At 33.6% G+C, this 12,365-nt stretch overlaps 1 protein-coding gene and 1 long non-coding RNA gene across 3 annotated transcripts; both read left to right on the top strand.

Annotated features, from left to right (window-relative positions):
* The first annotated feature begins 1,816 nt into the window (after positions 1–1,816).
* Positions 1,817–8,911, top strand: LOC116032927 (putative E3 ubiquitin-protein ligase RING1a). 2 transcript variants are annotated; one of them, XM_031275669.1, is made up of 10 exons: positions 1,817–2,075; positions 2,215–2,257; positions 5,083–5,141; positions 6,587–6,668; positions 6,740–6,860; positions 6,933–6,974; positions 7,261–7,779; positions 7,889–7,996; positions 8,142–8,354; positions 8,474–8,911. In XM_031275669.1, the coding sequence occupies exons 1-10, from the start codon at positions 1,949–1,951 to the stop codon at positions 8,504–8,506; spliced, it is 1,347 nt and encodes a 448-aa protein (XP_031131529.1). In that variant the 5' UTR covers positions 1,817–1,948; the 3' UTR covers positions 8,507–8,911. The 2 variants fall into 2 exon arrangements, with proteins under 2 accessions (XP_031131529.1, XP_031131538.1); XM_031275678.1 differs by having other exon boundaries at positions 1,820–2,075; positions 7,264–7,779.
* Positions 8,912–9,548: 637 nt separating this feature from the next.
* LOC115996626 lies at positions 9,549–10,328 on the top strand. The gene is made up of 2 exons (XR_004093655.1): positions 9,549–9,771; positions 9,891–10,328. It is a non-coding gene; the product is annotated as an uncharacterized LOC115996626 (long non-coding RNA).
* Positions 10,329–12,365: the final 2,037 nt, after the last annotated feature.

A 12,365-nucleotide genomic window follows, 5' to 3' on the forward strand; every position in this document is an offset into this window, starting at 1 on the left:
AGCCACAAAATGATGGAAGAAAAAAAAAATCAAGTAAGAGAAACAAAGGTCATGATGAAGATATGTGCTGAGAATATACTTAATGTTGCGAAGCTAATAAGCAATACAATGTCAGAAGTTGGTAAGAACTTGCCCGATGGTCTTCAATATGACCGTAATATGAATATGTTTCAGAAGCTTGGTCACGCATTAAAAGAGGTTGATGGTTTCACTTTAGACGAAATGAACTTATTATCGTTAAAGCTCACTGATCATCCTAATAAATTGACTTTTTTTTTTCTCAGTATTTATCCTAGTCGAAGAGTACAGTGGATTAGAAGATTACTTGATGGCAATTAATCACTATGCATATTTATATTTTATGAACATTGCTACTATCATTGGATTTTTTTGAGTATTTTGATGAAAAAAATTATGTTATTCTTTTTTTGAATATTACGGAGTATTATGTTCTTTAAAATTTTTTGTTATTTATATGAATATTTTGTTTCATAATTTACACCATTTTTTATAATGTTGTAATTGCTATAGAATAATATTATTTAAAATCTTATGTAACAACAACAATAATAATCATCATCGTAATAAAAATAATCATAATAATATTATATATTTTGTATAATGGTATATATGTATTTTAAATATATACTATATTCTATTTATATTACTTAAACCAACCAAAGACTGAAATAGCATTCATAAAGTCTATTCATTTACTAAACCAGACAATATAATATAATTCATATTATATTTCTTACATATTCCATCCCCTATGGAATAGTATTTCTATTCCCTAAAAATTCATTCCGTTAACCAAACTATTTTACTCCATACTTACGTGTTGTATTATAGCTAATTCATTCAGAGAAAAAAAAATAGTGGCATATATTTGATAACTCTCTTTATCTTCTATACTTTCTCAAATAAACATTCTCAATCCAAAGAATCTAAACTCCTATCATCAGAATTCGTCCACATGACCACCCATTTAGAATGGTAATCGAGATGCCATCCCATCATAGTACATAGTAGTTAGCTATTTATTGATATTTTATTATAAATTTTTTAAAAGATAAACAACTATATTATTGTGATAAAAAAATCTTATATTTTAATACACAAATGAGAGAAGACATACCAAACTCCATAGCAAAACTACGAGCATGTAGTTTTAGCAAGAGCATAGGCTATAAGGTTTGCTAACTTACTAATATATCTAACTATGACAAAATCCACAAACCTATTATAGTGTTAAAATTAAAACATTTTAAAATACCAAGCTCGTATGAGAAAGATATTCTCTAGTATGGTTATTATTTATTATAGATTGTTTATTCAGCTGAAAAATACAAATCAACAAAACTATATATAATGAGTTAATGGCTATTTTATGTATATGTATATTACACAACAATATTAATTATTAATATTATACTAAAATTGGCATGATGAATAGGTGAAAATACGGGCATACTTTTAAAATTCAAACTCAACTTACTACCTACCATAAATGAAATTTGTAATTACATATTTACATTAGCCTAAGAATGTGTTATCTAGTGGGTGAAACATAATTATTGTACAAAGTTGTATGTAAATGTGATATAACTAAAATTTGATTGGATATTTGGATTAATTATTAATATATAAAAAAATTTCAAATGTATAATGATGGAAAGATTATCATCATAAAAATGAAATTGATAATAAAATAATGTATTTATATTAAACTCCTACATAGAAAAGCGTGTGTCTTACAAAAAGAAATAGTCGATCGGATATCTGTACCGTCTGCTTCAAGACTTGTACGCGGCCGCTCTGACTTAAATTTACGAACACGAAGGCAGAAACACTATATTTACACCTTGTTCGCTTTCCTCCTCCACCACCACCACCACGAATCACCGCTACCACTGCCGGCGAGCTCGGCTCCCAGCTTGGCGAGTCAATGCCTGCACAGAAGCGTTCGCGCGAGGCATCTCCGCCGCCCACGACGGAGGAGGAGGAGGAGAAGGACGACGATTTGCACCCCGAGAATCAGAATCAGAACGACGAAGAAGCCGATGAAGGAGATGGTACGTACTTACGTATCTTAGGTTTATGTTTACGCGTAGAATCTACTCTTCATTCTCGATGCCTGGCGTGTCAGTGTAGAATTTCGATGGCGGCTTTGGTTTTTGCTCAACGATTTTGTTTTTTGTGTTTGACTTGTAGATTCGGATGAAAGTTCTTCTTCAAGTGATGCCGAGAAAGACGAGTATTTTCACTTCCTCTTCTCTTTATAATTCACGTCATATGCATCCGCGGAAAGATGCATTAACTTATATCTGTTTATACGGACTGTGATGTGTATGTATGCATTTTTCGGCTAAATGTACGGTGGAGAGGCATGTTTGTTGTGTCTGGTTTGTGGTTTCGTTATTTCACTGAGCCTGTTCGCAAATATGAATGTTACTGTTAATTTGGTAGTTGATGTTTTGTATCTATGGTGATGTGTTTTTTTTGGGTACATCTGAGGGGAGGGGAGGGGATTGAACTTGTGACCTCATACTTAGAATCACAAGCCGATGATGCCACTGGTAGACAAGGTCTTTGGCTCTCCATCTACAATGATAGTTCCCTTTGAGATTCACATTCTCTGTTTAGCTACAGAATTTGGTTTTGTTTCCATGAGCATTGCTTAAGGTGTTCATATAAGTTCTTAATGAGTGTAGCCTTTATTTTATTTTATTTTTTGAGGAAATTATCCTGAGATTTCAGTTTCTGCTTATATCCTGTATGTATCTCCAAAAAAAAACAGGAAAATAATCCATTTGACCATTACAGTTTTATCTAAGGTGAGTAGTTATTTATTGGTTGCATGTTGCTTCATAAGGTCTACCAAGTTGCTACCATCTTGATTTTCTCATGCTTGTCACGCTTCCTGGAAAGCTGATATGGAAGTTTCAGTCATATCATAGATTGATACTGTTTATCTCTGATTTTTATCCTGTTTGTTTCTTATTAAGTTCTTATATGTTTAAACTTTGGGGTTGAATGGTGGCAGGTGGTAAGTGTTTCTCTTTACTGGTATTGAAATTGAATAGGATTCTTGTGAACTCATCCAAGCTGGTAGTTCTGTTTGAACCTACCTTGCTCACTAACTTAGCTGCTTTTGGAGGAATAAGGAAATCCAAATATGATAACAAATACAACTAGATGAGACTTTATAGTTTGAGCCAGAGAAGCAATTGAGAAAAGGGTATAACAACAAAGAATGATAGAACATAGATTTGAATGTGTTGGACCAAGTGCCCATGTCTTTTTCATATGCTAGTTGTAGGGATGAGGCTAGCCAAAATATTCATTGATTTGATACAACCTAGTTTGGTGGATCTTAGATGCCCCTACTCTCACCAAGCTTGCTCCCCCACCTCCACAGAAGATGCAAAAGAGGAGAAGATATAGAATTTAAGGTAGTTCATGTCTAAGCACCAAATTGGCCCAGAAGTTTAGATACTAGATATAGGCATTGTAATGTAATAATATCTGTTTGGTTGATCAAGCTGGAAATGCATGTAATTGCATAAAAGCTGTTGTTAAGGTAAGAATACAAAATTCTAGGGGGTTATCTTGTATACTTTTGTATTTACTTATTAGCGTGGCCTACAAATTGCTTAGAGAAATTATAGAAATTGTAGAGCAGTAATGACTTTTAAGGTAGTGCATTAATGACTTTTAAGGTAGTGCATTTATGACTTTTAGTAGGTGTAGTGAAAACTAGAATGGTAGTAGGAGAGGAAAAAAAGAAAAGAAGGGACACATTATTCTTTATTGGGTTTCAAAATATTACCATATCATTTGACTGATGGTCTTTCTTTAATTTTAATAACTCATTTCTTTGTGTTAGCTTTGGTTCCAGTTCTGAGAACAAGACATGATCTTTATGCCCTGCAATAAGGACCATTCTTTCTCCCCCTGCATATTTTCAATCTGTATCAGGCCCTTAGCCCCTTACTGAAGTGAATCACAAATTACTATAGGCCTGTAATTAAAAGGGCTGCAATTTTGCTTTTGCATGTCCTTGATTTCTTAGATGAATTTATGCTCTAATATCCTATCAGTTTTTAACTAGTTTGCAAACATACGCTTTGCAGCTTAGGTCAACTTGTAGTATGAAAAGTTGCACCACTTAACATTTTGAATGGAAATATGGAATTGCAACTTTGCATCCTTCTAGTTCCTGTGCCTAAATTAATGAAGACTTTTCTTTAACTGCTTGTAATAACATATACTTTCAAGTAAAAACATTTTACACTTCTTGATCAGTCTTACTTTTTTGATTTTTTATGTTGATCTTTTCATGATTTGATGTGTTTATACAGCTGTCTTTCTCTCTTAATTGTGCTTTCTCTTATTTATTGAATCTTTTTCACCAGAGGACTCATTGTCTTGACTAAATTGTATGTTTCCTTTTTATATAATTATATTTTGTCAAACTTTTTTTTTCCTATTAAAGAAAGACAATAATGCTCCAAGAAGAATTAGAGTAATTCAAATAAACTGCTTATATCTTTCTGAATTAGATCCTCTAAACAGACATATGCCATCTAAAAAGTTTTATCCCATAGAAACTTCTCTTGAAAAGATATTTAGCATTTTTAGGCTCTAAATTATGTTAATGTATTTGCTTTACATAGTGACTCAAACACAAGCACAAGCACATCAGTTGTAAGATAAGTTGAAAACATTTGAGTACAAACTTCAAACATGTTCATGACTGCTCTTTCCTTTTCCAAGGTTTCGTGTTTAGCTGTTGTTGTGCTGATGCTTAATAGCTAATGAAAAAGGTTGACATCTAACACCGAAAAGACATTTGAACTAGACAATATGAAGTGGACCCCAGGGAAAATATCTCTCCAATTACTCTATGTATATTTTTTAATGGTCTTTCTTTTCCTAATTTCCTCAAGTTCCCTTCTGCATTTCTGGTTACTACTATAAACTTTTGTGGCAGCTTGTTATGAGTAAAGGCATTTGAGAATAGAGTTACTGAAATGAATGATGACATTATCTAATTGCAAGTAAATTTCTCTTTTGCAGATTTATCACTCTGAGGTTATCAGAAATACGCAAAGAAGTGCAATGTCCAATATGTTTAGGTATTGCTATTCTTTCTTTCCACACTCTTTTATTTTAGTTTTTGATGGATGCGACAGACTTGTTTATGCTACAACTTTTGTATGCATGCTATCTTGTGCACGAACTGTCTTCGTAATATGCTCTACTAATATCCTAAAAGATAAGCTTATTTCAAGCTCTCTAGATATAATTGTACACCTCTCTGCAGTAATCTGATACAACTTGTGCCAGACTCAAGGTGTGTTTAGCTACAATGCAGATCTCAGTGGAATGTGTGTAGTTTAGACTGTTAAGATATTATAAGGTAGCTTAGGTATAGGACAAGCTGACTATGCAATCAGAAGCCCCAAATCAATAACCCAAGGGTTAAAACTTAAAAGGCAAGCTGGTTTGGTTACCTAACTGAACAAAGTAAGTAATGGTGTTGATGCCTGTTGTGAAGCCTTAACCTCAAGGAATCTAACATATTCTTTCCTTCTGAACCTTCATAATCAGTTCTAGGAACATTAAATGGATTTTGTTCAACAATAATCGCCAAGGGGACTCCCAATATATTTATGTGACATACCATGCCCATGGCCTCATCAATCAGCTTGTCCTGCACATCCACTTTTTTCTATTTGTATTTTGGTCTCATGTCAGAATCATACATGTAAGAGAACTCCTTTGAGTCACTACCTCCTCTCAAAGCCATGATGGATTCTCTTGAGCAGTGGCAATGAAGGGAGAATGAAATTAGCATATATTGCATTAAACTTGGGTTACTTGGGAACTTAAATTGTTGAAAACAATGTCCTCAGAAGGAAAACCATCAATGAATGCAAGGAAATGAAAGAGAACCACCCGCCGCTATGTTTGAAGGTTTTGTGAAACCAGGTAGAAATTGCTTTAAGAGGTGGTGTTTTGTGGAAACTAGCAGAAGGGAAAAAAATACATGCTTAATCTATTAGCAGCGGTTGTCTTGCTTTAAGACTGAATCTCAGTATTAGTGTTTCAAATGCTCAAAATCTCAAATAGTTTTCTCTTACGGCTAACCTCCAGATACTTTTTTTTTTTATTTTTTTTTTCCCTTAGTTTTTTGGGGCAATTGCTGATAGTTTTTCAGAATGTGACTTCATATTTAGTCCCTCAATGTTTCTTTTCTGGTGATACCAAAATGAATCATCCTGCTTATAAAGACTTATCTATTATAAGTTAAATGAAAATTACTTGAGTCACCTAATTTTCTACGTTATTAGCTCTGATGTCGCTCAGGTTAACCCATATTGATCAATTGAATTATGGTTGTCATGAGTTATTTGAGGGTACTTGTTTTTATCTTTATTTTTTTTTGTTTTCCTTACATCTCATGGCAAGGATTTTGGAGAACTTAAGGTCTCTTTAATTCATATCTCTGCCTCCATTTATATGCAAGTTAAATATCAATTTATATGTGCTAATGTTTCTTATCACTGCGGATGGGCAGGCATTATTCGAAAGACAAGAACGGTTATGGAATGCTTACACCGTTTTTGCAGAGAATGCATTGACAAGTCTATGCGAATGGGGTATTAATTTAGTTTTATCATTTTCTGATCAAACAGTTGTTATGTGAACTAATTGAAGAATTGTGACATAGGAACAATGAATGTCCTGCTTGTCGCACACACTGTGCTAGTCGCCGTTCTTTGAGGGATGATCCAAACTATGATGCCCTAATAGCAATATTATATCCAGATATTGATAAATATGAGGAAGAGGTAGTATTACATACAACTTCTTGTCTTTCCTTTTGAACCATTATGTGAAGATACTTGTCTTAATCTGTGTAGGAATTGGCTTTTCATGAAGAGGAGATGGTTCGTAATAAGCAGGTTAGTTTAATTTCTGCTAACTCTTTATAGTTTAAGCACTCTAATGGGCTTTTCACTTGCGTTTGTAGCTTGGCCTTGTGAATGTGAAGTGGGAGTACTAAAGAAGCTAAATACTTCTCTGTGGTAGACTGGTAGTGAAGTCCTGGGTATTTGCATGATGAGTGTATCAGTCTTGAACATTGTAATCTTTAGAAATGGCCAAATTAACCATCTGAATGCCTTAAAAACATATAGTTCATGCTTTATTTGATATTTTTCCAAACTTAGAGTTGTTCTGCTTTGTCAGCAGATTCAAGCTTCAATTGCCCAGACACTTAGACGGCAAACAGAAGCACTGGGGAGAAAAAGGACATCAAGAGCAACTCCACCAGCATTTATAAGGAGATCTGGCAACAGAAACTTAAGGAGACGGAGAAACCAACGAATCGAGCCTCAAGGATCTGATGACGATGAGGATGCCAATGGTCATGATGACAAAGATTCGTCTTCTGGTGATGATCACAGTGCAGAGGTCAAACCAAAAAGGCCTAAAAGATTGGGGGGTCGATTTTCCCAAGGCTCAACAGCTGGGAGTGCCAATGCAGGCTGTGATGAAAATGATTCAGAAATGAACAGAGAGTCACTTGGTGCAACAGCTCTTATTGGCAGCTCAGAAATTCTTGCCTGGGGAAAGGGTGGCATGCGAAGTCAAAAGACTCAAAATAGGTATAGCAGTCTTGGTGGTCGTAATGGCAGGCTTTGCAGGAGTAGCAGAGTCTCAAAGCTGATTGAATCTCTTCAACATTCAAATGAAAATGATGCTAAGGTAAACTTGCTGCATAATCAAGCTTCTGTGATCTGTATGCTTGTTTACGTAATAAGAGTGATTTCCCTTTTTTTTTTAAAGAATTATTCATTTATTTGTTTTTTTACAGGTTGATATTGGTCTGATGCTTGTCTCCTTGTGCGAGGAAGATATTCCAAGTTTGCAGCGACCATACCTTTGCTGCAGGCCCACTTTGACAGTCAAACATTTGATCCAAGTAAATATTTCAGATCTAAAACCTTTTAAATATTTTTTTGTAACAAACAATTGCTATTGTATTTGTACTAGCTTCTTTTCTTTTCTTCTTTTTTTTTTTTTTTTTTTTCATTGCAATGCTCGATTTTGATTGCATTTCTATACAGTATGTCTCGCTGCAGACCTCAATCCAAGCCGATGAAATTGACATGTTGGTAATGAAAGAGCCTCCTCCTACTGATAAACCTTCAAGCTCAGAGGCTGTTCCCATCACCAAATCAGTCGCAGGGGTGCCTTGCAACAGCGAATTCGACAAGTTACAAGAACACCAGACATTGGAAGAAATCCAACCGAGCTGTGGCTTTAGTCAATGTAACCTGGTAAGCACTTGCTTTCGCTTCATCTTAGGTTTATAAAGATGTGCATTTACAGTATAAACACTGCAAATCCAAAAGAGACCTATATTCTCCCATCTCATAACATTCGTTTCAATCTTCAGCTTCTGGCATACCGGCGAAAGCCAAAGGAGTAGAGGCGGTGGTGATGAAGGGAATGACAAATGACAAACGACAAACGACGTGGTTCGTGTAACTTGCTGTGCACAGATATTTGGCAATTTGAATTTAGTGAAATCCAGAGATTTAGCTGTTTAACCAAGTGGGAAGGTCAGTTAATCCTTTGTATTGTATCTATACATCTATGAAGGTGCGATCTATATATAGCCCGATGAAAACAACACTAACGCATTGACTAGCTGCTCCTGTATGTTATAAACATTTCTTTTTCTGAGATACCAATGATACTAGGTTAAACTGTTAGAAGTATATGCACCCTTTTACCCCCCCAAGATTCCTTCTGTATGAAATATCCTACATATTTACTCTTAGGTTAAAGTTTGTTACTGTGGGGGATGTTATTATTCATTTTGTGTCTAGTATTTCTGCAGTGTCATCTCCAATTTTACAATGCCCCGGGTTTCTATGTCTAAAATTGTATCTTGTGTTTTGTTAGAGGTATATAGGCAAATTATACTATGGACCATGATCCATATTGCAATGTGAATCATGAATAAATGTCCATTTTTAGTATATTGAATTTTCATTTTTAATTTATTGAAAGTTCATTTTTTTGTTAGTATATCTAAAAATGAACCTTCATAAAATGAACATTGAATGTACTAAAAATAAATTTTATATGAATAGTTCATCTTGCAAGGTGGACCAGGGTCCATGGTATAATGATTGAGGTACATAAGGCAAAGTGTACAACTTGCCTTATGTACGTGGCAACCATTGTTAAATCATCTTCATAACGTGGATCTAAAGGAAAATGTCTACATCAAAAGTTTAAATGAGGAAGTAAAAGTTGGGAGTAAAATTAGGGAGCTTAGATAGTAGTATTTTCCTTTTATACGACATTATAGTAAGATAGTAACTTATGACATTGTCAAATTTTCTTACAATTTCAAATTTTTGACAAACAAAATCTTATAATGATAAGGTTTTGTTGTTGAGNTTTTTTTTTTTTTTTTTTTTTTTTTTTTTTTTCATTGCAATGCTCGATTTTGATTGCATTTCTATACAGTATGTCTCGCTGCAGACCTCAATCCAAGCCGATGAAATTGACATGTTGGTAATGAAAGAGCCTCCTCCTACTGATAAACCTTCAAGCTCAGAGGCTGTTCCCATCACCAAATCAGTCGCAGGGGTGCCTTGCAACAGCGAATTCGACAAGTTACAAGAACACCAGACATTGGAAGAAATCCAACCGAGCTGTGGCTTTAGTCAATGTAACCTGGTAAGCACTTGCTTTCGCTTCATCTTAGGTTTATAAAGATGTGCATTTACAGTATAAACACTGCAAATCCAAAAGAGACCTATATTCTCCCATCTCATAACATTCGTTTCAATCTTCAGCTTCTGGCATACCGGCGAAAGCCAAAGGAGTAGAGGCGGTGGTGATGAAGGGAATGACAAATGACAAACGACAAACGACGTGGTTCGTGTAACTTGCTGTGCACAGATATTTGGCAATTTGAATTTAGTGAAATCCAGAGATTTAGCTGTTTAACCAAGTGGGAAGGTCAGTTAATCCTTTGTATTGTATCTATACATCTATGAAGGTGCGATCTATATATAGCCCGATGAAAACAACACTAACGCATTGACTAGCTGCTCCTGTATGTTATAAACATTTCTTTTTCTGAGATACCAATGATACTAGGTTAAACTGTTAGAAGTATATGCACCCTTTTACCCCCCCAAGATTCCTTCTGTATGAAATATCCTACATATTTACTCTTAGGTTAAAGTTTGTTACTGTGGGGGATGTTATTATTCATTTTGTGTCTAGTATTTCTGCAGTGTCATCTCCAATTTTACAATGCCCCGGGTTTCTATGTCTAAAATTGTATCTTGTGTTTTGTTAGAGGTATATAGGCAAATTATACTATGGACCATGATCCATATTGCAATGTGAATCATGAATAAATGTCCATTTTTAGTATATTGAATTTTCATTTTTAATTTATTGAAAGTTCATTTTTTTGTTAGTATATCTAAAAATGAACCTTCATAAAATGAACATTGAATGTACTAAAAATAAATTTTATATGAATAGTTCATCTTGCAAGGTGGACCAGGGTCCATGGTATAATGATTGAGGTACATAAGGCAAAGTGTACAACTTGCCTTATGTACGTGGCAACCATTGTTAAATCATCTTCATAACGTGGATCTAAAGGAAAATGTCTACATCAAAAGTTTAAATGAGGAAGTAAAAGTTGGGAGTAAAATTAGGGAGCTTAGATAGTAGTATTTTCCTTTTATACGACATTATAGTAAGATAGTAACTTATGACATTGTCAAATTTTCTTACAATTTCAAATTTTTGACAAACAAAATCTTATAATGATAAGGTTTTGTTGTTGAGATTAATGAAATGATCAAAATAACGATGTATTAAGAGAAGGAAAATATTTTTCTACTAAAAACATAGAAAATCATTTTACATTGATCAATAATGGTAGGGTTTATTATTATTATTTTTAAAATTATTAAGGAAAGCTCACAATCAATATTCTAAGCCTTTAAGGTATTTTCTTGTGACTAGTTCAAACGAAGAAAATTTAGAGATGTTAATTTGGTTAATAATCGAACCAAATTTACAAAATGTTTTAACCTTAATTGAATCGAAATTTCTATTTTCAAATTAATTGAATTGTTTTTTTTTTAATTTAATTGGTCGGTTAACCGATTACTAAAATATTTTAATTCAATTTAAAACTTAAAATTTATAAATAAAATCTATAAATTTACATTTTTGTACCACAATAAATAAATAAATAAATAAATAAATAAATATATATATATATATATATATATATATATATATATATATATTTATTTATTTATTTATTCAAATGTGGTCGCGCCCTTACGTGCGGTTTACACCACTCAATGTTAAGAAATGCACCACTCAATGTTACGAAATGCACCACTCAATAACATTGAGTGAAGCATTTCGTAACATTGAGTGGTGTAAACCACACGGCCGCACGTAAGGGCACGGCCACACCTGAACATGACCATATATATATATATATATATATATATATATATATATATATATATATATATAGTCATTACATTAATATATAAATAATAAAATTTAAAAACTAGTCTAATAATATAATTTATGAACTATAAATAATTATATTATACACACGTAATTCAGTTTGTTGACACTTTCAAACCAAATTAGCATTTATTCCATTTAACTAAAATTCTTTAAAATTATTAACTATTAATTGAACTAAATTATTTCAATTAATAAACAATTAGCCAAATTTTGTCAGTCCGGTGAGTTAATTAGTCCTCACAGAATTATGCACGCCCCTAAAAAAGTCATCAAACAACTTTTGCCTGGACTAACTTAGAACTTAGAAAGGTAGAGTATGCTCAGTATCCAGCAAGCAGCAGCACATTGTTTAGTGTTTACCAAATCCTATGGGAATCATTGTACCATATCTCTTCCCTTCGCTACAAGAGAGAATCGAATATGTTTTTTTCTTTCCATTTTGTATGTTTTGTTTGAACAGCATTTCATAGTCTCAAACTTCTTATCATTTAATTTGGTAGATTTGTATATTTATAAAAGTATATGAAAGTGCCAAAGACCTTGTGGTCTAGTGGCACCCGATGTTCCGATTAACACTCCCACATGGATGATGGGAGTGGGTTTCAGTACTTTGAGAAAGTAGCTATGAACAGATACTATATTGTTACAAAGTCGTATCAAAAAAGGCAGACACTCTTTAATAAAGGATAACAAAATCGAGCGGGCGGGAACGGAGCCTGTGCCGTGTTATGTTATTTGTCTGGTGACGGTGC

Source organism: Ipomoea triloba, chromosome 1 (genome assembly GCF_003576645.1).
Source record: "Ipomoea triloba cultivar NCNSP0323 chromosome 1, ASM357664v1".
Taxonomy (NCBI): Eukaryota; Viridiplantae; Streptophyta; class Magnoliopsida; order Solanales; family Convolvulaceae; genus Ipomoea; species Ipomoea triloba.